This window comes from Acanthopagrus latus, chromosome 8, assembly GCF_904848185.1.
Source record: "Acanthopagrus latus isolate v.2019 chromosome 8, fAcaLat1.1, whole genome shotgun sequence".
Taxonomy (NCBI): Eukaryota; Metazoa; Chordata; class Actinopteri; order Spariformes; family Sparidae; genus Acanthopagrus; species Acanthopagrus latus.
In genome coordinates this window covers 12429468-12457006 of record NC_051046.1, presented here as the reverse complement: position 1 = coordinate 12457006, position 27539 = coordinate 12429468, and the positions used below count along the sequence as shown (strand labels likewise).

The 27539-nt window shown below is 42.7% G+C and overlaps 1 protein-coding gene across 5 annotated transcripts in view; it reads right to left on the bottom strand.

Annotated features, from left to right (window-relative positions):
* Positions 1-27539, bottom strand: part of tjp1b (tight junction protein 1b) — a 69580-nt gene that overhangs the window by 32381 nt on the left and 9660 nt on the right. Inside the window, exons 1-2 of one of the 5 annotated variants that reach the window (XM_037107000.1) lie at positions 26758-27254; positions 15666-15807 (exon numbers count right to left, since the gene is read on the bottom strand). In XM_037107000.1, coding sequence (XP_036962895.1) covers positions 15666-15807; positions 26758-26909 — 294 coding nt within the window. In that variant the 5' untranslated portion in view covers positions 26910-27254. Of the gene's footprint in view, positions 1-1627; positions 1708-1750; positions 1977-15665; positions 15808-26757; positions 27255-27539 lie in introns of those variants that run through there. The other 4 variants (XM_037107001.1, XM_037106999.1, XM_037107002.1 and 1 more) reach the window with 4 other exon arrangements.

Sequence of the window (27539 nt, the reverse complement as noted above, 5' to 3'; positions counted from 1 at the left end):
GCATATATAATAAACATGTGTTCGCCACAGAGATTATTTCTGGCAATAATCCAAAATGTAATCAAAAAGTCCTATAGGCTTTCTGCTGAGGGAACCAGGGCAATGCTAACTTACTGGTTAGCCTACAGATATACATCATCCCAACAGCACTCTATAATGGTGACAAACAAAAAAAACCCTCTTAACTCTTGTAATTAAGTGTTCTTGTTGTTAATCCTTCTTTTTGTGTTGGAGTTAGTTTATTAATTCAACAACACATAATGGCTTACAATTATTTACAATAACTTATGTGTTACTGTGTCAGGCCAAAAAAAGAAAAAGAAAGTGGTGGCAGTTTTGTAACTGTGTTAAATGGACATTGATCATCCCATTAAAATGCAGGCCCCTGAATTGAATTCAATAAAAATTGTATTGTGACAGATGCTGTGACACTGAATTGTTGTGCAATGTTTCAATATAATATCATGATATGAGTCATATTTCCATTGACAGATTATACAGGTTAGACATGATAAAGCTGAAAAATGTAATCTCCCACATGCTTTAAATAGTCTTATGGATGCAACCTGTTCTATTACAGAAACTATACAAATATCAGAGACTAAATTCTATGACTCGTCATTTCATGGCAATGTTTACATAAAATATTTAATCTAAACCAAAGTTGTGAGTTATGTTGTCCAACGAGTGTATTTATTTCCAACAGCAGCCAAATTAGTTCATTGCATTGCTCAACTCCTAAGGGAATGAAATTCTAGAAAACATAATAAACAATAATACATAATAGCGAGTGAACAATGTCCCAACAATTGTTATGAGTAGTTTACAGCATACTGATAGACGTTGATCTACTACACGCCACCAGTGTTCAACAGGTGAAGACTGGTGCTTTTAGTTCATGTTAGCAGCAGTCCATCCGTTGATATGGAAATCAAAACATTGAGATGGGTTAGCAAGGATAAGCTGAGCCAAGCAGCGACTCCAACCCAAAGCAGAGCCCTCACACACAGCTGACATGACATTATTATGACAGCTGGTTAAAACGCACACAGACCCTGGGATAGGAAAAGCATGTATTTCAGTGTCACCAAACTAAAGCCAGCTAACAAGCTAACGGTAGCCAACTGCTACCTAGCTTCACCAAAGAGCCACTTTGGTTTTAGAAGCGAACCACCAAAACAAGGTGAACCACCGCTTGACCTTCCCTTTCATTTAGATCAACCGATGCCATATCTCTTGCGGCTAACCTCGCCATACCACTCCATCACTGCATCTTGCAGTCCGACACTTGATGAATCTTGTGCCCCCTTTTATACCCTCTTGGTCAGATCAACCCCAACTGGCCGACATTTTGTTCCAGCAGCTAGGCTAGCTCATCCCAGCTAGCGTTACCTGGACGCTACGCGCACTTGACGTGGGAACATCCCGAGCGCCCGATGACAGCTCCACCGCAAGGCGTTTTGTGACTCAATATGATCGCTTATGCAAGCTCCACAAAAAACTAGGGCAATGGACAGCGTTATTCACGCTTTCTAGCAGACGGTAACATTAGCATGTTGGTCAACTAGCTAACCACTTAGCATAGCGCGTAGATACAGTTTCGCTAGCAGTGAGGTAGCTAAGTTACCTCGGCTTGTACCGTTATCGCTCGCTTGTATCCGCAGGGGGACACACATCCATTCAGCTCCTTGCGGCTGGAGCGAAACAGCACTCCCACAAACAGCACTGATAATTCAAGAAACCCGTTCACCTTCACAAACGCAGTGGTCCTCACGGCGTGCTTGTAAAATTATACAGATACAGAATTGAAAGGTCTTCCTGGTGTGGCTCCAGAGCAGCAGCCGCCGCACTGCAATGGCAGGCAGTGGATGAAGCCTTCCTTCTCCCCCCCTCTGCTCGCACACTTCGGCTGCCGTCACCGCCGCGGTGACAGTGACAGGTTCGCCTGGAAGAAACCATTCCGGTTTGTCCGCGGGGGAGGAGGAGGGGGGGCGGGGGGGTGAGCAGGGATGCAGAGAGAGGTTGTCCACAGCAGCCGCAGCAGCAGCAGCATCAAGCGCCATTCCAATGTGAGAAAACAAACGGTCGTCGATGAGGATGAAAATACACCGACGAAGCTCCATCAGCTCGAGGTGAACATTGCAGCTCCCGCTTTACATTGAGGAGTGGACGCGACTGGTTTTAACCTGTCATCTATTCCACATCAATTAAGTAGGAAAAGACCCTGACGAAAATATACTAATCCCTAAAAAAATACTGAGCTTTGCTGCATTGTTATTACCGTCCCAGTACCTGCACATCACCCCACAATTATACCATTTTCAATATTATTACATGTACATCACAACACTATAATTATGTATAGGGTATTAATAGTTATTAAATAATTAAATAATTCGACCAAACTATTTTTAGAAAAAGATGTCCATGGTGTATTTGGGTACTACATAGGGGTCCATGTGTATCCTCTGCAATAACATAGCAACTGATTTTGTGTTGTGGCTGATCAGAAAAAGAAACTGGCAGCTCTATCCCAAAATGGATTTTGATTTTATTTTAGTATTCCAACTTTCGCAAAGCTTAGTATTTCCATAAATGCCACACTGGGATGTGTTTGAGAGAATAAAGATAACAGACAATGTGACTCAAAGCGAACACAACAATAACATTTGCGTTTGAACCTTTTACAAGCTACCAAAATAACTTCCTTTTACAGCTAAGATTCCCTGTTGCACCACATCTACAGGTAGACTGCAGACCTTTGTGCACACAAAGCATTGTAAGCTTTGCCGTCACTGCAGGTGATGTAAGGTTACAATTCATCTTTAAAGAGCTTTAACAAGCCTCCTGATCAAACAGAGAGCTAATAAATCGGTGTGAGAATGAGAGAGCGAGAGTCACACTGAAATGAAGCTTCGTTGCCTCCATGCACCTGAAAGCAAACGTGTTTATCTGATGATTTGAGCTTTATTTGTTGATCAAAAACTGACTGTTTGCACTCAAATGTGTTTTCTTTTTATCGTCAATCCAAGACTTCTCAAATCACTTTTACAAAGTATGTAACAGGCTTTTTTACATCTGTAAATATTCAACAGTAAGGTACAATAATTCTATATAGCTGTCTCCAGATGTATACTTTCTGCAGCCAATGTAAAAGACACAACATGAAACATGAGCATTCCTGTGTTAAGTATAGGCCTTAATATTGATTTGACGGATTGAATTTAAAAAAATGAATGGTTTGATTGATTTGGCATCCTTTGAAACAAAGGACTCGACAAGGACACGATGGCTTATCCCTCATCCCCTTCTGTGTGTATGTGCAGGAAAAAGCAGCTCTCTTCAAATTCTGCTCCTAAGGAAGAATATTATAGCCCCCCTTAATGTGAACGGTATTTTATGTTGAAGTTACACTGTTTTAAATGCAAAAGACAGAGTGAAAAAAAACTATTTGGACATCACTTTTAACTACAGCAAACATAAACTCTTTGCAGGGAAAGCTGAGGTAGGCTACTTAAGTAGTAATGACATGCTGCATAAAGCCATTTAAAATGCAGAGGATAGAACTACAATCCACCCTACAGCCACGATGCTCAATACTCCTTCCCATGGGGTACACAGATTTAATCAATATACAGTAGAATGTAAATTGTGCACTGCACCAAACCCCTCTCTTAAGACTCCATCGCATGCACTTTAGTTGTTTTTGTCCCGGGTTTTCCAGAAGTATACTCAATTCTCTGCAGCACCTTCTGTTGTGCATTTTATCACTTTGAGATCGTGTGACCGTTCTTGTCACCTCTACCTCTGGCACTAATGAGTGCAGGAGAAGATAGGGGCTGAATGTAATGTTGGAGGAGCACAGAGGTCCTGCAATGTTGCTGACGTAAGGAGACTTGCCGCAGATTCCATTGGAGGATAGGGAGGAGAAGGGAGGAGGGGGTGGGGGCATCTTAAATGGAAGAATGCGAGTTGGCCAAGGTCATAAGAATTAGATAAACAAGGGCAGTCATACATATATATATATATATATATATATATATATATATCCTGTAGAAATCCAAATATGATGAATAGCAGTAGCAAACATGGGAGTAAGTAAACTCCAGTCTATCTGTGACCCGCACCGCTACAGTTTTGTTGAGTATCCAGTGATGGTGACAACAGTCCAACCTTTGGTAAAATGTCAGGGTAATAGTTGTCTCTGAGCATGAATGATGGTGTATCGCCATTATTCATCATCATGCATTACAGTATTAAAGTATCCAAGCACAAAAATGTAATCAAGCCGACAGACCCCAGTGGAAGTGGCTCAAATGCAAAGTTTTTTTTTTTTTCAAAGTCTGCTTGTGACTAAATTGGCTTTGATGTGAGCTTATGCTACTTAATGTATCTCTGCTGAAGCCCTTGAAATACCCTCTGTTAATGCTTCGGCAGTGTTTGCATCACTGGCTCCAACAGCACACAGGGAGCTTCACAAGCCGTGCAACAGAATTACGCAGGCCCACTCTCCGTCTCATCAGCACATTCCGACAGGATCCCAACCCCGAGTATATGACTGCAGGAAACGAGTGGAATCACACGAGTGGAAAAGCAAATTAGAAATTCACAGCAGGTTGCCTTTTAGAGTGCACTGCCCCTGACAGTGAGTGAGTCACCTCTCGGCCGTACAGGTCAGGAAAACAGCCTACTAAGCAAAGGTCGGCGCGGCTATCTGTGGGCTTTAATGACTGCAGCTATCAAATGACATGACAGACGTTAAACATAGCACTGCAGCAGAGGCAAATAAAAGCATTTGTCCAACAGCGGCGCGGGGGGAAAAGATGATATTATGTGACACTGTGTTGCCAAAGCTGCAAGGCGATACTCAAAACTTGGTGCTTTTTATCTTGTTATCCATTCTTTGGTTTTACAAATGGGAGTACATCACTGTAATCTCATAATGGAGCGAGCTGGCTACCGTACAGAGGCTTGTATTTCTGTGATTTCTGTGTCGTCCTCTGTCAGTATCACTGACCTCTAGCATGAGGAAGCAGCGCACTGACTTGACAGCCAACACATTAGTTCGGGACAGAAAATTCCTTACATAATGCCCTATGTGGTTCAGCAGCACATTCACAGCAGAAGACAGGGCTCCATGATCTAGCAAGAATGAGATATCTTGTAAAGTCAGCAGTTAAGAAAACATTTATCAAAAGGTGCTTTATAGAAGAATGAGGTGTGACCTCTGTGAAGCGGCGGTAAAATGCAGCTGAAACATGCGGGAGAGAGAGAGAGTTTCGCTGCAGCCTCCTGATCTCTGTCCAGCTTTTAAGCAGCTGATTGTACAGTATGTGAGCGTAACACCTGCCCCACAACGAAAGAATAATCTCATCTTTAATCTGGATTCTGCACCGTGAAAACAGGTATCAATTTGGATGATAAAAGCCACCGCCTATGCTCTTTGGGCTTTTGTGTGCTCAGCCTTTATGTGAGGGGCCAACTAAAGCAATTAAACAACAGAGGGCTCAATTTTCTCTTTGTGGTTTGCCTCCTTGAAAGTTCTAACAGAACTAATAGTTTACATATTTTAATAATAAAAATGTGTCGTGGCTACCAGGAGATGCATGCCACTATTTTTGTGTTGTATCGGCTGCAGTGAAAATGCTGCTAAAGCAGAACTGAAAGGTGATCACAACATTTCAAATCTGTACAGTCTCACACAATATGTCTTTGTTCTTGTATTCATGTAGATTGTTGCATCATGTTAAAACTGCCACCTCGGTAAATTCTCTCTTGCACAAGTGTCCTGTTTTTTCGAACACTCCCAATTTAAAGGTAGGTATTTCAGGGATCAGTAAGAAAAGTTACATAACGTCTCTGAGCCAAAGGCAGTGTAAAAAAAAAAAATCAAACACCATCTGACACTGTGGTTGTGACAAAGCACAAAACAGGATTTACAGATTCCTTGAATTTCAAAGCTAAAATCCAAACCCATGTACAGGGAGGAAATACATATTTTTTAAGATTCCCTAAATGAACCGATAATCTCCATCTCATTTTTCCCACTGACAGCTGAGAGCTCAGACATATCAGGTGACACAAAATGACCTCACATCCCCGGCCCGGCGGATCATGTGACAACAGGCCACTAACATCCAAATCCTCTCTGGATCAAACTACAGCATCATGTACAGTTGCAAAGAAGCAATCACCTAAGTATGTTTATCCCAGGAGGGCAGCACTAATGCTAATAAAGATGAACAATTCCAATCAGTTAATGCGGATGCATGCATGACACAGAGGTGAAATAATACCAAAATGGTGAGTTGAATTAGTTTTGCAGAGATTGCAGTGGGAACCGTGAAGCCGAACTCCTTGGGTGGTAAATAAGAGCATTTAAAGCAGCAGGATTCTGATCAATCCAATTGTGGCTTCCCAGACAGCTGGAAATGACGACGGGAGATTAATTATCTGTGTTAATTAACCAGGAATACTCATGCTCGCGTAAGCCATGGGAGACATGCGTGTCTAAAAGTTGTAATGTTGTTAAAAAAAAACACGTCATGTCAGTGTGAGAGTGTGACCCCGGATGTGAACTACCAGCTGAATTATTAATGACGTGGCTGTTTTTATAAATGACTTTCCATCAAGCAGACCTTTAAATTAGTTTGGATTCATAAGAGGTTGTCTATTCATGGTTCTTTTCTCAAGGGAGCAACCTTGCTCAGGATGGGAGTAAAGCAATTAGAGGCCTTGGTGGTGTGGGATCAGGTGCTCCCTTCGGACCAGACCGGAGGGTTATTGTGGAGGGCAGGTGATGGGGGTAAAAGAGACAGGGATGAAAAAGGGAGAAAAATCACCCAGGGGTAATTTACCGCACTGCGGAGAGAAGCCAGGCAATACTATAAATCTCCCACGCTTCTCAATTCAACTGCAAATTAATTTTTATCACAACTACAGGTTGACTCATTAATAAATCCGACAAGGAAAAAAACACCCAAGATTGATTATTTTCTTTTAACTGAGAAAACAGTGCAAAGATGGCCCCTGTGCGGGACGAGTGGGAGGTTAAACGGTTTGACTTCACCACACATGAGCATCAGTAGACCTCATACTAACAGCTCATCCCATTGTGCTGGCTCCACTGCCCTCTATTATTGATAACCAAATGTCTCGAAGCAACTGCTGTAACATTTTCAATTCAATCTAAACGTTCCTCCAAACCCAGCATCCCAACTGTACATCCAACCTCTCCTTCCCCAATTACGTCAGCTGTGCAAACATGGATGTATCCCTGTGTTCCTGAACATATAGGTAGTAAAACTCTGCCCTCTGCAGGAATTCAGCTGAACACTATCTATCTGCATGAAGACATGACTGTCTTGAGAGGAAAATCTATATGGCGATTACTATTCACGGTAGCGTGAAAACAAGCGTGAGGAGAGTGGATCCGCGTGATTCCAACCCCTGCTGGCTGATGAGGCACGCGTGAGCTGATGGAGGGAGACACAAGAAGGAGTTGTTGGGGGTTGTTCACCTTCAGGTCCGCCGTGATGGGATGCTCCTGAGTCTAAACAGCATATGGTGCCTCCCCGGGCATCAGCACACATCCTACATGTCCAGCAACACAGCAGACTGTGTGATGCACTCACACAGCACACAGTTATAAATACACAAACACACTCCTTTCTTTCATTCATTGAAAAAAAAATGTGCAGACATTTGAATTCATGTAAGAAATAGGAATAAAAAAGGCTTGTTTGTTGGTACTTTTCTTTGGCTATAAATGTTCCTCTGTTTTGCTTATCTAGGTTTTTTAATTCCACCATATCAGATATATTAACATTATTAAAGTTTCATGGCTGTTAGGAATTAATATTTTCTAGAATAATAACAAAGGGGTCACTCAACCAAAAACCCTTCTGTTTAATCCTGTTAAGGGTCATTGTAACTGATAATAATAGTAATGTTCGTGCGATACCGTGAGATTGTCAGAGATGGATGACGTACCTTGATAATCCCAAACTGTTGCAACATGTTGAATCTCACATGATTAGAACCAGTATTGTGTCACACAGTACATGTTTCCTACTATCAACACTTGACGGATGGGCCGTCACTGAATTTGGGCATCGTTATTGTTGATAACAGAGAGAACTGAAATGATAAGTCAATTAACCAGTGGATAAGTCTGCAACTATCTTGATATTGTTTATTCATTTGAGTTAATATTCAAGTCAAACATATGCTGATACCCGCCTCTTCTCTCAGATTTAGATCATTGTACATTTAACGGTTGTAACTGTCCTTTTGTCCTAATTTACTTTGCTGGGACTATGTCAACAATACAGTGGTGTATGTGTCAAACCCACTGTCTGAAAAAAAGCAGCGCTAATACTGCAGTATTGATAATGTAATGAATTATTTCAAATATTCAGTATCGATATGAACATTACACCAGTTTAATAGATAATCAAAACTGTATCGGTCCTGATAAAACATTCATATTCACCAAACAAAGATTTTCAGACTCTTTACAAAGACCTCATTTCTAGATATCAGAATCAGAATCAGAATTTAGACACGACAGTTACAATGACAGATAAACATGATTAAATCCAGTAGTCTTTCGTGTAACATCTCATTTTAGTTCATTAGATAAACACAAAATGTCCCCTCCAGATGCAGTATGCGTTCGTGTCATGATAATCAATCAACACACAGTGTAATCTACAGAGCGTCCACAACTGTGAGCATCAGAGCCTGTGATTGATTAAGTTGTCTTAGAACAACCTTCCCAGTCTTTCATTCTTAATGCTTCACTTCCCCACCGTGGCCACCATCTTGATTCCTACAAACATTACATCATCCCGCTGCTTGTCCTTCACTTGACCCCATGTTCAAGTACACAAATGAGGAGGGGGCGAGCAACATGAACATCAAGCCCTCACTGAAATTATAATGAAGGCTTGTTACTGTGGTATTAATAGATCCAGATGGTATTTTTGGGGATGGAAAATATTGAAGGAGATTTTTCTTTTGTGCTATGTTTTCACTCATCGCCGACCGCTGAGGGTGCTTACTGTCCAAGTCTCTCCTCGTGACATAAATCAGGCGGGAAAGTCAATAGAGTTGTTGGGATTTATGTGGGTTTGAGTCTTCTCTCCCGAAATGATTTGTCGTAGATGAGGGACACGAGCCCAGCCATAAAAACAATTCAGAAGCACGTGTCATTTTCTTCAAATCTTCCGCTGACAACCAAGGTCTCGGCTGTTTATAATCATCACGCAGCATCCTTTAAAAAAGAGGGTGTTATGATGCGATTGTGTAGCAGAGAACTACAGGAAATCCATTTTAGGGCATTTTGCTTTATGGATATAATATAAAACTGAACAATTACCATAAAACACATTCACTAGTCCCACATTATGTTGTAATAAATGCATAATTTATACCATACTTATGCAGTTGTTGTTTTTTTTTTTACGTTAAATGTTTTCATGTAAAAAAAAAAAACAAAGTGGTGAGAATGTGACAAATCACTGCTGCAGAGGCTGTAAAGTCAACATATTGCTACATGATGTGTGACATGATGGTACTATATTCACACAGTGCAGAGTGCCTACAGTGACCTGCCATATGTCCCATCAGAGGACGCATAGGCAGGCCGTGCTCCTGAGTCACAGCCTCCAGAAAAACACACTGAAACATCTGCCATCCCCTCCACACACACACGTAACCTTCACATGCATTCACACATGGCCGGCTCCTCCTCAGTGTCACATACAAAAACCCTCCAACCATCCCCCCCAACCCCCCAGTGCTTATCACCTATAGGACAAAAAAAAGGCCCTGTTCTTACGTAACAAACCTGTCTCACCTAGAGAAAATCAGCTGCTGCTCCAATCACAGTGCCTCCCCCTCGTCTCCCCCACCCCATTCCTTCTCCTCCTCCTCCTCCTCCCAATAAGGCCTCCTACAATGTTAGTCGTGATAAATCTCCTGCGCCCACCCCCCACGCTCTGCTGCTCCCCTCCCTCCATCTCTCTTTCCAGCAGCCCTTGTGGTGTGTCTCACTCAGGTCCTCTCTTCATGCGCCTCCAAGCCTTCATCACACGGGAACAATCTCCCTCTAACAGGCCCTGAATATGCAGATTGGTTAATTCAGCTGCAGTTGCTCTCTCCGTAAATGCATCTGCAGCACTTTCCGAAGACTGAGCAGCGAATAAATGCTTACGCTCAGGCTTTTTTTTGGTGGTGGTTGGTGGGGTGGGGGGGTGGGGGTGCCTCTGTCCACGGCCGACTGCAGCCAAGGATGGGATTTTAGAAGCAGGATGGGGCGAGCAGAACTAATAAGAGATTAAGACTTTGACCAAGGCAGAGCTCAAGGCCCAGTTGGTGACTGATCCTGATATGTTAAGGAGTAATTAATTTAATTGCGCTTCTCATCCCGGCTTGGATGCATCTGCTCCCGCTGCTACACTCTCAGTTGTTTTCTCCGCGACTCACCTGGTTATAGCCTCTGCAGTAAACATTCCTTTAACATTTTCCAAAACAGCTGAGAGGGCAGGAAAAATACTGCATTAAAAACAGATCTCAAATCAAGCAACATGAAACAGCAACCTAAGTTTAGCATCCACACACTGCACCAGGGACACAGGGTAGGTTCTCTGTGTGAGCGTGAAGATGTTTTTTTTTCTCCCGTTGTCATTATATGCACACAAGGATAAGCTACACATCCTGGGTCCATATAGAAACACACAGCGAAGATGACTCATCTGTGAGAAAAGGCGACTCTTCTCATCGTTGATCCCTTTAGAGCAACAAATAAAAAGCCGCAAAGTGGTTGGATACACAGATTAGACCTGTGAATTAATAATAAAGGGAACAGGATTTTGGGAGATGCTCGAACAGATGGACTAATACATCTCCCTGAAGCGTTAAGAAATACTGTAAACGCTGCTGCTTCTGAAATGGGACAAGGTGTTGTTGATGAACGCAGAAAAATAACTCCTGTATATACACAAAGAGGCATCGGGTGCATAAAAGACTGTAGTCCCCCCCCCCTCCTCTTCATCTCTGTTGTGCTTTCTGCAGCCTTAGCACTAAAATCTGATTCAAGCTTTCTGTGAACAAGTGCGCTGCTTGCCAACACAAATGACAGCGGGAGTGGGCTGGGGGCCAAAGTCCTCCCCTGACTATCAAGAGAGAAAAGCAATCAAAAGAAGCAATCGATATAAACAAAGTCTTAACTACTATTGATTATTTAGCTCTACGCTGATGGGCAATGATAGTTATGGACCTAAATTCATACACTCAGCTGATTAATATCTTCAGTTTTCCGTTGAAACAGCCAATCAGGCCGGATTTTTTTTTTTGGGTTTGTTAGAAAGCGACTGCAGATCAGAGGCGGTGTTGTGTCTGTTGTGACATTTCAGTGGGATGCAATGGAAACTGCTCCTCAGCTCAGCATCCTGCAGTCTCATCACTCACTGTAAGGCGGACCGTTACTTCCATCAGCTGCATTTGAGTTTGGGCAAAGTCAGCAAGTTTTCCTCTAGTGCACACGCAGCCCGTACAAAAGAAATATACCGTGGAAAAGGCCAGGAGCCCTTCGCTGAGCCCTCAGTCTCTGGTGAGATAGTGGCCTCTTGAGCTGCTCGAGGCGTCCTCAGAGTGGCGGGCCGTAAGGACAAATGATGGCGATGTGGTAAGTCACTCTCTCTAGACTTTACAGGGCAGGAGAGGATATGAGAATACAGTGATGCTACAGTGCCCATTTTCCATTCAGATGAGGGCTTATGGCTGCTCTGTATGGCACCAAATCAAGGCCACCGCTAATCTGTCAATCACTGCCTAAAAGCATCCACCTCCAGCATCTGACTGTCAGGTTTACTAGACTGGAACTGAATTCTGATTTTATAATTACTTTTCAAATGTAGGTCTTTTGTTCAGTCAGTCATGACGAATCATTTTTGGACCCAGACGATGACTGGTAAGTGCGAGCATTGTGTAATATTTTCACAGTTTATGGCCAAACCATTATTTCTATTGGATGGATAGCTTTACATTTTGAACCGTCGAATGGATCAGCTGTAAACGCTTTGTTGATCTCCTGACTTTTCTTCTGGCATCACCGGGAGGCCCAAGTTTTCACTTATCTTGTGAAATATCTCAACATTCACTGAACTGATTGGTGTACTGACACGTTTTGGCGATTCACTCCCTTTCTTTTGTATTATGTTTATGGCATTTTCATGGCTTTATCTGATTAGACAGGTGAAGAGTGACAGGAAACATGGAGCAACGGGGGGGTGGGGGGTGGGGATGATATGCAGCAAAGGGCCACAGGGTGAAATTGAGTCCGAGGCCCTGAGGACACAGAGTCTCTGTATATGTGGTGCATGCTCTACCAATTGAGCTACTGGAGCGCCCCAGTTTCCGGCCTTTTAATGTACTGGCAAGTTGAAATTTTTTGCCTTCTGTATCCAAACTACTAGTAGATATGTTGCCACGAAATATGAAACAGACATCCATGTTTTACCAATCTCGTGAAATATCTCAACACCCACTGAATGGATTGGCACAAAAATTAACACATGTCCGGTGCCTCAAGGACATTTTTTTTATATATATATACATATATGGTCTTGAATGAATTGGATTGGTAGGGTTGCTATTTTGAAACATTCAGGGTGAGCAGTAATAACTTTGGCGATCCTCTGACTTTTCATCGAACGAATATTTAATGTGTCAAATACTTTGGACTATCGACACTCACCAGATTTTGCTTCACTGTGTGTTTAGTGCTGAGTAGCCGACATTCAAAGTGTCACTATCTACTCACTGCCATGGTGATGGAAAGGTGGGTGAAGTTTCGTAGTCCACAAGACATTTCTGGAGCTTCACAGCACAACAGTGTTCCATCTACTTCAGTTGTTTAGGAGAACGCTGCAAAACTGTTTTACTGTCAAGCCCCTGAAAAGTTTTGGGGACTGAGAAACTCCGATTTCCCATCAGCATGAGGGTGAGCAGATAACGACGAAGGGTGAACTGTTCCTTTAACTTCAGCACTTTAGCATTGGCATTGTGATCATGTCAGCATGTCCGGAGAGTCTTTGTCTCATTAATAAATCAGCATATCAGAAAGTGACTTAAAGCTCAGCATCGCCAAGCTGAGAGTCTTTACTTACACTGGACTTAAAGGCAAATTAAATTCATGTAACTTAGAGGTGTTGAGGACTTGAGTGTTCTCAAAAGCCTTTGTTACAAATGCTGACCAACGCTTATATTAACAATTCAACCAGTGGTTTTGTGATACCCTTTAATGAGATGGAGCGTTTGCGCTGCATTAACAGTCGGGTCATAGCTGAGCTGTCAACACGATTTAATTCCCCTGAGGCGGAGGCCCTCCAGCAGTCTACTGCTCTGTCTGCGAACAACAAAGTACATGTGTGTATTACAACTGCGTCTGCTTTGATTTATGCACATCAGAGCTCTGAATTTAAAACACCGCACTCTGAATTAATAAGCCTTTTGAATCTAAAAGCCTTGAACAAAGGATATTTCATGATAATTTAGTGTGACAAATGCAAGGGAGAGTTTCACCTTGAGCTTTGAGGAACATTTCAAGCATTTAAGAACTGAGACACCTGTTTCCTGAATGTGAATATAGATGAGTAATGGGTGTGTGTCAATGAATAAAACAGCAACCGTGGTGCTCAAACCAGATTTCTTCATCCAAAGAAATGTAGTGAATCTTGAGTCTGAATAATTTTGGTGCATTTGACGGATCAAGTGAGGAAATGGAAGTTATTATTTATGGAAGCTGATGAGTTCAAAAGTTCATCAGCCTCTTTTTCATCTGCAAACAGATTATAAATGGCTGAGCAGTCAAAATTCAGAGATTATACATCAAAGAATAGAAGTATGCACATTTCATGTCAAACATTAAAGGAATAGTTTGAGATTTCTTTGAAGCACACCTTTTTACTTTGTTGCCGAGTGAAAGATGTAGGAAGCAATGAAGTACAAATATGTTGTTACTGTGTTAATATGTACTTTTACTCCCTACACAAAGATCAGTACTTTCCATTCTTTTTTTTAAAACAGGCTCATAAATTCTAAATCTTAATACATATGAGTATGACTATTGATTGTTTATGACTCTTTACCAACCCAGCATATTGGTTTGTGACCTCCTGGGAATGAGACTCAAAAATCAGCTGTTTGTGGTGCATGCACAAACAGCAAAGAGTAATAAGAAGAATAATAGTCTCTGAATTAGATTAATATGATGTGAAGTTCGGTCAGCTTTGCACATATATGGCTGGTCCTTCAGAGGAATGCTTTTATAGTTTTATAATTTGAGTGCATTTCAGAGTACTAGCTTACTTTTACTTGAATCAAGAAGTTGAATCAGCACCTCCATCTGTTTTGTTTTCACTGGACAAAAAAAACAAAAGTAAATTTTACCATTACAACTGTGGATTTTGTACAATTTATTGAAATAGGCTGGCAGGCTAGTTTGTTGCCCCTGTTTCAAGTCATTTTGCTAAGTGTAGACTAGTCAGCTGCTGGCTGTATTTAGCGAGTGGTAAGAGTTTTTACCCAAAATGTCAAACGATTCCTGTAGTCAAGGAAAGGTATTGGCATGACATGAGAACAAGTTGCATGCAACATTAAAGTGGCGTTGTTACAGGCCAACAAAGCTGCCAGACAGCTGACTGCAATTTGAGTCACAACACACGATATTTATAAGGACAGCCTGCAGATATTTCCAGCCATTTCTGTGGGGACAAACTGGCTACATTTCACAGGAAGTTGGGCTGTGGCGACCAAAACAGTTTTTGTAAGTCAAACCGTGATGTTTTCCCAACCCTAACCATGTGTTTTTTGTGCATAGACCTTAGCAGAGCTCAAGCACAGTTTGTGACAAGAGAATTCAACCATAACAAACATAACGTGGCATCATAAAGAGGTCTTACCTTGTCTGTGGTTTTGCAGAAACGTACTAGGTGACATTAATTCTGGTGGTTATTTTGCTTTTCCTTTAATTTTGACATATTTTACTAAACAGAGTAAACCCCCTTACTTGCAGCTCGTGCATGAGATTGTGAGCCCTGTCGCCTAAATTATCCACAATTTGCAAAAGATGATCATTTGTAAGATGACTCTGCCAACTCTTGCCATCTGTATGTACACAGCGCTGTTTAATCACTTTCATGCAATGCGCCCCTGGTGCCAATCCCATAATGCTGCATCTCTCCTTTAAGTGCTCTTTAATGATTCATTTTTGTCGTTGCGACTTGTTTATCTCACTGATGTTTTTACCCAAGACAAAAGTGATCCTAATTTGATTTGAGCAAACCTTTGGGTGCTAGGTTATGGTTGGATGAGTTTTAAGACATTTGAATAATTGAGAATCTGTGGTTTCTTTCAGTCACACACACGAATCAAATACAGACACAGTTAAAAAAAGAAACAACAACTTATGACTATTCATGGCACACTTCTTCAAAACAGAGACACATCCCTAAGGGCCTTTTCTGAATCTGCAGCCTTTTAGTCATAAATAAATGTATTGAATGTCAGGCTGCTGACATTTGTTCAGTAAATTATAGTGTCTATGTTTAGGTGATGCGCTCATTAATGCGCTGGTGCCTCTGAGTTCGTTTACTTACATTGGAGTCAAGGAGATCGATGCTGTCGAGACTCTTGCTCCTGTGAATGCGGCCCTTGATGCGGCGGAGTGATGGTTTGCCCTGAACGGTGCTCGCTGAGGAGGCTGCTGTGATGGAGCCAGCGGTCGGGCTGGGGTGTATCCTGGGGTCAGCGCAGGAGGTGGGGTGAGAGGAGGAGGAGGAAAAAGAAAAACAACAGCACAACATCAGGGCGAGTAAGTACACATCCAGCATTGTTGTTGCACAGCAGGACAGTGTGCCACAGGCAACACCAAAGAGGAAGAGGAGTAGGGAGGAGGAGGAGGAGGAGGAGGAGGAGGAGGAAGAACACATTGGTCACGTTTCTTGCTTTTGAAAAGGCCACAGTCCCCCGCTGGATAAAATGACATTTAAGGAAATCTATAATTGGATTTAATGTCACAGCAGCCCTGTAGGGGAGCTGGTTGGAGCTCAGGAAGCACTGCAGCCTCCAACACAGAGGGCCTGCGCAGCTCGGCGGGTCTCAGCGGCCAAACTGTAGCTGGGTCATGGTGAGATGTGGGCAGGAGGCACACTTGGCTGACCCGTCATCAATACTCTCAGGAAATGTTTTACCCTTCACAAACGACACAGTTAAGCAGCACTGCTGGAGCCCTGCTGACCACGTCGAAGCCCTCCGCCTCTCATTTCCTTTGTGTTTCACGTGTTTGTTGCTTAATTGCTGTGTAATGTGCTGTGTGTGCCACAAAATTAATTGTCCCCCCGCAGGGTTGAATGAAGCAGAACGGAACTGAGAATTTAGTTTATCAAACCATCTACAGCAGGGTTTCCTCTTGAGACACAACTTGTGTTTTTTGTGTAATTTGTTTCTTATAAGCAAGCCTTATAGGTTGTGACTATCAAACAAATTCATGAGAGGCTAATAAATCAATCAGTACAAATGTTTTATAGATCTGTTCCAAGTCTAGCAACAGCAACGTTTGGTAGGTTTTGGTAGGTCTGTTAATAAATGCCTGTTGATGTTAAGACTTTCTAATAAGCCCTGAAAAAAAAAGTAAATTTAAACGCCAATATGTTTGCTTTGTGCAGCTTCTGTGTTGTAGAAGTCGTTTGGTAGATTATGTAAGCGGTTTCTGACGGTAGCTACCATCGCTCTCTGTTAGCGGAGCAGAGAGACGCACTGAGATGAGGCACTTGAGAACTTGCATGAAGCCACGCCGCCTGGACTTTTGTGGAAAAGAGAGTCAAAAAAGAAATCCACAGTCAAGCAGCTTAAACAAGTCATTCGCAGGCTTGTATAGGTTGTATTGGTGTATGGTGAAAGTCACATATGGCCAATAGAAAAGTGATTTACAAATTTAAATTGCTAGAAATGAGCTGGAAAAGTCATACAATATCTATAATCCCTGACAACAAGCAGAATGTTATTCACTTAGACACTGAATATATTTTTCTTTTCTACATTAAATCTAAGATTATATATTGACTGTAACCTGATAAACTTGTGTTACATCAGCTCAGTAAGTGTTTGAGAGCTGACGACAATAACAGCTGAAGTTTTGAAAGGGACATTCTTTCATATCCCTTCTTACTATATGACTTCAGCAGCAGCTGGACAACAGTCCAGGCATTTCTGTTGTCATATTTTGTGCTTCATAACATGCCACACATTTCCGATAATAGACAGGTCTGGACAAACCAATCTAGTACCTGCACTCTTTTACTCAGCCTGATCACCAGGAGATAATGCTGGTGTTAACGTCTCTGCAAACCACAGATACGTCCAAGGTTGAAATTTGTACCAAATGTGGCATATCACATTTAGTGCAAAGGAAATGCTTATTAGCTGCATCAGGAGGTGGTGGGGATGTTGTTACGCCCAACAGCAGTTCAAGTCACAGCAGTGGATATTTGTAAGGACACCTGGGGATGACGCCATCTATGTCTGTCACGCCAAATGCAGTGGATTTTGTGGAGACAAAAACTGTCAATTTGTCCATGATCATGGAGACTAATCTTCAGTCAAACCCTGATGTTATTCTGCTGACTGGGCTGCTTTTAGCACACAATGTTGTTAACCGGTGCAGAAAGAAGGGTCTTGGCCTTAAAAACAGAAAAGATGCCGTCTGGATGGTAGCATGTGTTGCTCCAAAACCTGTGTGTGCCTTTCAGCATTAATGGTGCCTTCACAGATGTGCAAGTTCCTCATGCCATGAGCACTAACACGCCCCCTCACTAACACAGATGCTGGCTTTTATACTTTGTGCTGGTTGCAGTGAGGACGGCCCAGTGGATACAACGACAATGATTTACAAAAATGTGGACTCGTACGACCACAGCAGCTTTTCAGTTTGTGTTAGTCCATCTCAGACTCAATTATTATGGTAATAAGGGTGGTGGATTGTTGAGGATTATCTGTTTTTCTGTATTTTATATCACTGTAATGTGCATATCTTTTTTGGTGTTTTTTTTGTTTTTTTACTGTTGACGGGACAAAACAAGCATTATGAAGATGATTTTTTACTATTTTCTGATATTTGTCGAGCAGTCGACAGCACCGTCAGCGCTACAGAATCTCCACCTTCCTTGTTGCTCATTCTAGCACAGAAATAGCTGTTTCTCATAGCTGTACAATGCTTATACAGCTGAGTGCAGCTCAAATTGGTACTGCTGTACTGCCTTTGTCTCCTCTCTTCCCCTGCCATCCTTTCTCTCAGTGTCACAAAGGACAGTCACTCTTAATGAGGATTTACCTAACGCAATATTCAATGAGGCAAAATCCTGTCTACACAGTGCGGCTCAGGGACAGTAGATATCCATTAGCGTGCTCAGCAGCAGGCTCCCGAGGTTTGTACACTCAGCAAGGGAAATTATGACGGAAAGGAATGGACAAAGACGGCAGGAAAGCGAACGCCACCCTCCACTTTCTCTCTGCGCTAATCCAATATTTGCCCGAAGCGGGGTAAGGTGCTCACTGGCTGGAAACGTGGGGTAAAAGCATTCGGCAGTATGTGCACTCAATTACAAGTGACCTCAGACTGTTCACATAAACAATACGGCAAACATGACTAATGAGAAAAGCTGCTTGGACTGTATCACAGGCCCGGTGCAGTCCTGCGCATTCAGAAGCTCATTTCTTGGATGTTGATTCTGAGATGGATTTCAGCCAAAACACTTCAGGCCACAAAGGCAGAATGTAACATAGTGCCAGCAACTGTGCCGACTCAGATATAATGTGAATGATTTCACATGGCCTACGTGATGAATTTTTTTCTCTGTGAAATATGCAGCTAAAATGTGTTTCAGTGGAGGTTTAGGGGACATAAAAGTGTGAGACTGAATGTTCACATCTAGTTTACTTTATCAAGGTTAGAGGAACATTAAAACCACACAACGGTGAACGGCATGTGGTATATGACCCCCCCCCCCCCCCCCCCCCAAAGTTAAGGAAAGTCAAAATACCATCTAACTTTTTCCCATTTTTTGACACATTCTCATGAAACAGGACACAATTTTAAACACCTACTTTGACATTTTGGGAAATACACTCACCATCTTTCTTGCTGAGAGTTAGATTAGAAGAAAGATACCACTTTATTGTCTTTACGCTAAATGTGAAGCGACATCCAGGAGACATTCGCTTTATGTTTAGTGTATCGACATGAAAGGTACAACTAGTTCAAACACAAAGACTGGAAGCGTGGAGAAACAACTAGTCAGCACCTTTAAACCTCACTAATCAACACACTACATTGTCTATATTTCATTCATACAAGTCTAACATTTAAAAACAACGTGTTTTGTTTTCATAGAGTGTCATGTGCTGAACTGAGAGAGTCTCGTCTCACTTCTGTTGCTGCATGGCCAGGAAAAAAGTATTTCCAGCAGTAACTCCCCATAAAACCACAAATTGTCGGTTTTAAACTTTGTTTTTCAACATATGTTATGACAAGGCTAAAGCAAAAGGGAAGTGTGTACAAGGTTAAAGTACATGACAGTATACTGGACAATGCCTATTATGCTGTTTATTTAAAGGTCCAGTGTGTAGGATTTAGGAGGATCTATTGGCATAATTACATTTTCCTTAGTTCACCTGGGAACCTTTTCATCAATCTTTCCATAGTAACTCTGACAGGATGAACCAAAGACTGGCCTGAGAGGACCTTTCACATGTTTTGCACTTTTAGGGGAGGGTGAGACGAGGGGTGTTCAGTTGGTTGGACACTGCATCGTTAAAGGTGCTGTGCTTTTTTTTCCTATTTGTGTACTTTCTTATGGGGACAACGTTTTTGTTGGTTGCAGATCATTCACGTTCACAATCACGTTTTATGCTGAAACTGATCAATTTGAAGTAAATACTGGCTGCACAGTGTAATGACTGTGGAAAAATTACACCATCCGTTTATAGATCTGTTCCCTATAAACCTCCCTTTCACCTTGCAATTTGGTCCGTCACTGCCAGGCTCAAATTTAACCAAGGGTGTGTGTCTGTTTCTGTCACTATCCACAGGTAACAGTGGAACAACTGGAATAATTGTGGAAACACTGCAAAAGAAGAAGAACCCCACTGATGGTAGAGGAAAAGAACATGGAAGAGGGGGAGTGACAGAAATCGTGGTAAAACAAGAGTGAAGGGGCGGGCATTCACTCCATGGAGAGCTCCGGTGTTGTATCAAAGTCTCCGTCTTCTCTTTCCATCAGGACGTTGAACAGTTCAAAAACTACAGTGAGCAAGAAAATCTGTCAAATTATTAATAAATCAATGCGTTTTACTTCATAGCACTGTCCCTGACCCTCGACAGTATTTGGGGTCCCTTGTTGAAACCTCATACATTTAATATTGTATCCAGCTACTACTTTGCTCTGTGTCCCCCAAAAACAAATCTAACCATCACAGACACACAATGAATCTTGAGATATAATGGGCTGCGAATGATGCAACGGTCTATCCTTCACAGCACAGGAAATGAAATGCGCAATCCTCGGCCCCATTTGAAGCTGCTTTTGAAATGGGACAGCCTTGTTGTGCCGCTGTTATGCATTCAGCGTACTTAAAATCGAGACACAGCATCTTTATGAATATTTTTAGTGAGCATGTATGTATTTGCTTGTTCATTACACTTCGGACTTAAAGCCAGCAAGACCATGTCCACTTCATTTCTCTCTCTTCCCCCCTCAGTGGGGCGAGTTCACAATACGCTAAGTGTCTGCTTCTCCCTGATATGATGATTGTATTGGACCTGCTGCAGTCCCTGTGAACAAAGAAAAACCCACTTCAATAGAAAACGGAACTAGATCAATGCAAAGAGCCCTCGATGGCCAGCACCGTCCACCGCAGAGTGTGACACTGTAGTTCACAGATAAGGTAAGGTCAAACAGATGCCTGATGCTCTCACAAAGAAAGGACGAGGGACACACATGCACACACACACACACACACACGCATGAATCAGCTGCAGGACTTCATGCCGTCCCCCTGTTCCCCATCTCTCAGTCCTCCTGGAGGAGCCATCAGGTACGATTAGTTTGAGCAATAACGGCTACTGCTTCATCAGCAGGTCAATAGGCAATGTTTCGCTTCATTCCTCCCATCTTGGCCACTGCTAATATAACGCTTAACAAGGAGAACAATCCTCACCAGCGTCTGGTACACACACACAGACACACACACACACACAATAAAACACACCCTGTAAAAGACACATGAGCTGATCCTACATCAGTCCTGGTCTAAATGAGTTACCTCTGTCCTGGAACCGCACTCTGTTTTCTGTTTTTGGTGAATAAGGTGGAGGTTAAAAATAAGAGGAAACATTACATAAACAATAGACTTGTTGTATTATCCCTGCAGGCCTGCAACAGAGTGTAAAGTTCATTAAGCCAGGTTAATGCTAATCTTTGGCTGTGTGCAGCGGGGAATGGGTTTTTAAGACTGCAGGCAAGAGGAACATCTGCTTGCAAAGACTAATCCCAATTTAGAGAGCGGCGGCTGCTGCTGCTGCTGCTATACAGTCTTCATCAAAGGCAAGCGGAGCTGCGCCTCCTCCAATTTTGGGAGAATGTGATGCACATGGAACACACAGTCTCTGCTCGGTGGATGGTGGAAGTGTTGAGGCAGAGCGGTGTGTAATCTCGCCATCACACGCTGAGAGATCAGCAGAAACAGGAAGCAGCTTTGAACATTTGTCCAGAAATGGGACAGAATTAACGCTGCAATTATGTAAAGAGCTGGAAAAAAACTGCATTCTTCATTTCTGTATTAAAATGCAATGAAGCCTTTTCTTGTGCTCAGATCTGCTTGTCTTATTAAATCGATGTCACATCCCGTCGTACATCGGTGCCACATGTATTTGTGAATGACGGAAGTATCATCTGCAAACACACACTGTACAGAGCCTTGGGGAGTTTATCAAGGTGACAAATACAACATTAGAATTCCATTTAAGGAGGCAGCTAATTATGTTTTTCCTTAAATTCAGCTATTGATTTTTCTTATCGATTAATGGAGTAAGTAACCAAGGCAACTTTAAAACGTATTTCTTCTGATTTAACACAGTTTACATCACTGAGTTTACATCAAAGAGAAAACCAGCTTATCCTCAGATTCTAACCAGGAAACGATTTCTCTTCCATGAGGATTAATCAATAAGCTGTTTATTTCAGATAATACTTTTAGCTCCAGTGGTGTGTATCTGAAGTATTTTCTTTACATTTCCAGATATATCCATGCCGTGTTGATGAGTTCAGACCAGTATTGATCTTAAAGGTCACTTTAATCAAGCCATCAATATCATTTGTGGAGCAAGGTTGAACCAACACAGTATCTTTGTCTTTCTCATAACGATTAAGAACGGTACCACCCGAGGCTTACAGCTACGCCACACGTTTGTAATTATAAAAGTCTTTTTTGCGCATTTTGATGTTTCTGAGGTGGCAAAAACAGTCAATTTTGAGGACCGTCCGAAAGCCGTTTAGTCGGCAATGTCACCATGTTGCATTTCAGTCCTGTGGACAGACGCTCCATGTTTCACAAGTGCGCTCAGCTACACAACAACGTCGAAACAACGCAAGCTTAACAAACGAGGACGCTGAACACCTCGTAACATTTCATCACAGCACATTCATTGGGCAGATGCTTATGTCCAAAGTGACTTAGTGTGTTTTTTTTTGTCACATTTTCTGGAATAATAAACAGTCAAGAAGACCAAGGAAGAAGTGAAACAACCATACAAATTTACACACAATCTCTAAATTTCAATTGAGCCATGAGGACTGAGGTTTAATGGTACTACCACTGCACTGTCACAGCCAGTAATATCACTTATATTTGAAATGAAGTTACTATAACTAAGATTCAGGAACTGGACAACGCCAGTCCTCTCGCTGACCTGTCACCCACGTCCAGCCAATCAAAGCTCCTGCATCTCATCAATCGAACCACTTGCACATAATCAACTCAACCACCTCCACCGCCTTGATTCCATCACCTGCGAAGCCTGCATTGGTGAGGCAACCCACCTCTCTCCTGTTCATCTTCTCCACCATCCTTTCTCACAGGCAGCCCAGCCTTCGACATCACCATTCTACGGCAAGAAGGTACCACAGAGGAGGGACCCGGGCCATCCAGCTCAGGAAACACAGGGGGGGAAGATGAGGCCATGCCTATTAGGACGTGTGCCCATCGAGACGTACCCCAACTCTGAGTCTCGACCGCCCCCTCCCCGATTTCTAGATGGCCCGGCAAACCCGCAGCCCCTCTAAAAGCCTCCTCTTCATCCACCGACCTCGACCCCCTTTTCCTCATCCAACCAGCCTGACCCCCCTTTTCTGTCCTTGCCAAATTTTCCCAACACTTAAATAAACTACTTCAAACAGTAAAACTTGGCATGGTCTTGTTACGACGACTGCTAATTTTAGTCATGATATCAAAAGATATGCGTTTTACTGGGGACAATTTTCATACAGCCTAAATGATGTAAAGTTAGAGTAGACATTTTTACATTCTCACCTTTCAACACAACCTCTGTCTATTTATTTAGATTACCTGTGCTGGTTTTGTCTTTGTCCATTTCTGTCTGTTTGTACGTTTGTTGGTTGGCTGGTTTGTCAGCAGGATTACACAAAATGTGCTTCACAGATTTCCACTGAACATGAGGATGAGTCTCAGCTCCTAACAGATCTAATAAACTTTTGGTGCAGATCCGGATAAAGAGGATTTTATTTTCTCATTTTCTTTAACATTGCGAAAAATCACGTGTAGTTAGGTGGCTGATGAAGATCAAAATAAAAATCCAGATCTACGTACTGGATTAAAATGTTTTATTTGATATTGGCTTAATTCAATTAAATAGGACTATAGGGCCTTTGCGGAGGAATGCACCATCTCAGTTTTAGCCTTATTTAAACGGGGGGGTCTCACTGTGATTAACCATTCCATTCAAGGCGGAAGATGGTGTTCTCAACTTAAAAATCTAAAAATGTTCCGGTGCATCTTGGCAAAACATGGACGCTCGCTCCAAACGTGCGTTTGAATGGAAAATCTGCAAAATTCACAAGCAGCTCCAGCAGCTGATTTAACAGTTCAGGGCTGAATGAAAGCACAAAGTTGTATTCCTGTATACTGCAGGTTTCACAAACAAACACTATACAAAGAAAACACAGAGAAGAGGTAAAAAAGTCATTGTTCACTCGGTGTGGTGCCAGACTGCTGTCATGTTGTGTGTATATCTTTACATGGATGACCGTTCCATTGCACTTTTCTGTGCTGGAGGTCCGAGTTCCAAGAGCAATGAAACGCACCATAAGAGTTTGGGCAAAGATGGGAAGCAGCACAAAATAAAACCAGTGATTGTAAGTAAACACAAAACAAATTAGAAGATATAATATCCCTTTAAACAAAGGCAATACATGCCACACATCCAAAACTATTATTAGGACAGCAAACCAACACCCCGATGATTGTGCTTTGGATTCAAAGGAATCAAATCATTCATTTTTAAAGCATTTGGCAGCATATCCTGTGTCCTGTGACTCATCTTCAAAATATAAATATTTAAGCAGAATGGGGGAATCCAAAGCACGATGGTCTCTCTATGATATTAAGTACAAATCAGAATAGCCTTAAAATGTGTCAGTCAGGACTGCGATGGATTGGTTTGATGAGTCTGCTCTGCGTTGTAAAATTCATTTCAAGTGTGATGATGGTACAATGAAACATCCAAACCACTGTGATGATTTGCAAAATGGTCAGCTGTAATGACAAGAGTGTGCAGTGGAAATGGAGTGGAAAATTCGGTCCGGTTTCTTAAATGACTCAATTCGTCAGTGCTTCCATTGATTACGTCCATATTTGTCACTTTATCTCACAACAGCTGGGCCTACTGTTTGCCCCCCTGGCTGTAAAAAAGAAAATTCAGTTTTGATGGGGTCTGCGCCCACTGCCACAGCTCCATAACTAGCTGGGCCTTTTGTAGATGAGACAAGAACTCCCTCCTAAAATATGGAGATGTAAGTATGAAAACAACAAAACAGAAGAAACATGAAAGGAGCCCATTGTTTGAGTGTAATCCCTTATCTCCTGCGAGGCGACCAATTAGGCTAATAAGAGGATGACTTAGGAATATGATTAGCTGAAGGGAGACCAGGAGATAAAAATGCTGTGTGTGATGACCCCTACTGAGGTCACGGTGGCACCCACTCATAACAGATGGTGGTCGAGTTCCTGTAGATGTTTGAATCTAGACACCCTGTTACACCACAAAACCGTTACAGCATCCTCGGCGGGAATTTCACATGTTGGTTGCTGTAAATCTCCTTTGATCGCGATAATCTTTCAAGACAATATGAGATTTCCAGATTTCTGGAGGGGGGGGGGGGTTGTCCTTGCTTCAGTCACGCGGAGTGCTTTAGGAAATGGTTTAGGTTGGCTTTAAAGAGGTGATGATAATAGTTAAGCCTCTCACACACTGGACCCACGCCAGTGTAACTGCATTATGTGGGTGAATGATCCACACGGTGGGCGAGATACATTTTCAGTTTGTGTGGGACACTCGCTATCAGGGTGCTATTGAGCCTATTGACTCCTAATTAACCGCCTTTGCTTTCAAACAAGATGGTAATCCGGCTGTAATTAGGGATACTATGTCACACACGTTTGCAGCCCGGGCAAGCAATCTGCTTACAGCAGGGGGAAAGAAGGAATGAAGGGGAGACAGTGTTAAAGTAAACAAATGAACAAGGCCACAGAAGGAGAGAGAGAGAGATGTGGTCACTGCCATATATATATGTATATATAGTGTGTGGAGTAATGAGGACACCGGAGAGGTGGAGAGACAAGACACCAACACACATGCAAGAGAGCGGCGCGAGGGTGGAAGATGTTTTAATAGACGAGTGGCCGCAGCAGCACAGGAAATAAACACAGGAGAGGTTCCATGCTTTTTATGTTTTATTAGTAATCAGTCACAACACAGCAGTGAGGAGGAGGAGGAGGAGGAGGAGGAGGAGGGTGATGAAGGTCTGCCACATGGTTAGCCTGGTGATGGCGTGTCCGGTGACACACACTTGAAGCACATGAAGTTTGGAGGCGAGGACACAGTGATGGGGGCCATGACATCATCCCTACGCATTCAACTTTACAAACTGATGAAGGAGGAAGGACACCGGGGCTCTCTGGCGCGCGCACTCACGCACGCATACAAAACTCCCAGCATGCGGAGCGTGTGGTCGCCTCACCTACACCGTGCTTGAAGAGAACGGTGTAGGTGTTTTTTTTGTTTGTTTTTTTTGTGATGATTGCAACATGGTGCAGACAGGCTGCGGTGGCTGGATGGGAATATTATGTCTTTTTTTTTTTTTTTCCTTTTTTAAAAAATTATTATTTTTATTTTGGGGAGAGTGAACGAGTGCACCGTGGCTCCGTGACCCGCTCATCATCTGACGGGATGTGGGAGGCGACAACTCATCCAAGCCCCCCTTTTTCTTTTCTTTTCCTTTTTTTTTCTTCTTTCTTTTTTTTTTTTTTACCCTCCCAACCTGCATCATCATCATCATCATCATCAGCATCATCAGCATCATCATCATCACCATCATCCGCACCAAGATTCATACTCACCACATACGCTTCCTGGGTGGAAGACAATGTTCTTTGTTGACGGCAGTCACCCCCAGAGCCAGCTGCATTACAGTAATGTATTTCTGGTAATTCACCATGGTACTGTCCACCGCTACTAAAAATCCAACCCAAAGAAAAGCACAGGTGATCATATATTTCTTTATTCCCTGGCATCCGCCTCCGCTGCGTCTTCCATGCTCAGCATCACAACGCCATTTCCAGCGCTGAAGGACTGACAGTGAAAACACTCCCCAAGGAGCTGAGCGAAAGGTGCCGTACCGCTGCGACCCATGTCTGCAATGACACTCTGACCGTGTTTTAGCGCTCGCCAGCTGATCGCCGATCCATCCGACGTGTAGCTTCTCTCTCCCTTGTCTTTCAATTTGTGTTTCAGGATTGGGACATGTCTCCTTTTTTTCCACCCTGCCTCCTCCCTCCTATCCTGGAAACACTCTCCTAAAAAACGCTGCAGCGTCCAGGCGTCCGTGTGTGTGAGGTAGGGGAGAGAGTGTGTACAGTGTAGTCAGAGGGGAGCGACTGCGAGGGAGGGAGGGAGGAGGAAGAGGAGGGATGGAGGAGGAAGAGGGAGGGAGGGAGGGAGGGATGGAGGAGCTCAGTTGTAGCATCTGTTTGGGAAGTCTACAGTTCGTCTTTAATTTGGCTACTTGTTAGAGGTTACTTCTTTAGAAATAGTAGTACACAATCCTTCCTGGAAGCAGAGATCACTACAGGGCTACAGGACTACAAATATGCCCCCCTGCTCCTCTGCTGGAGGTGGGGGG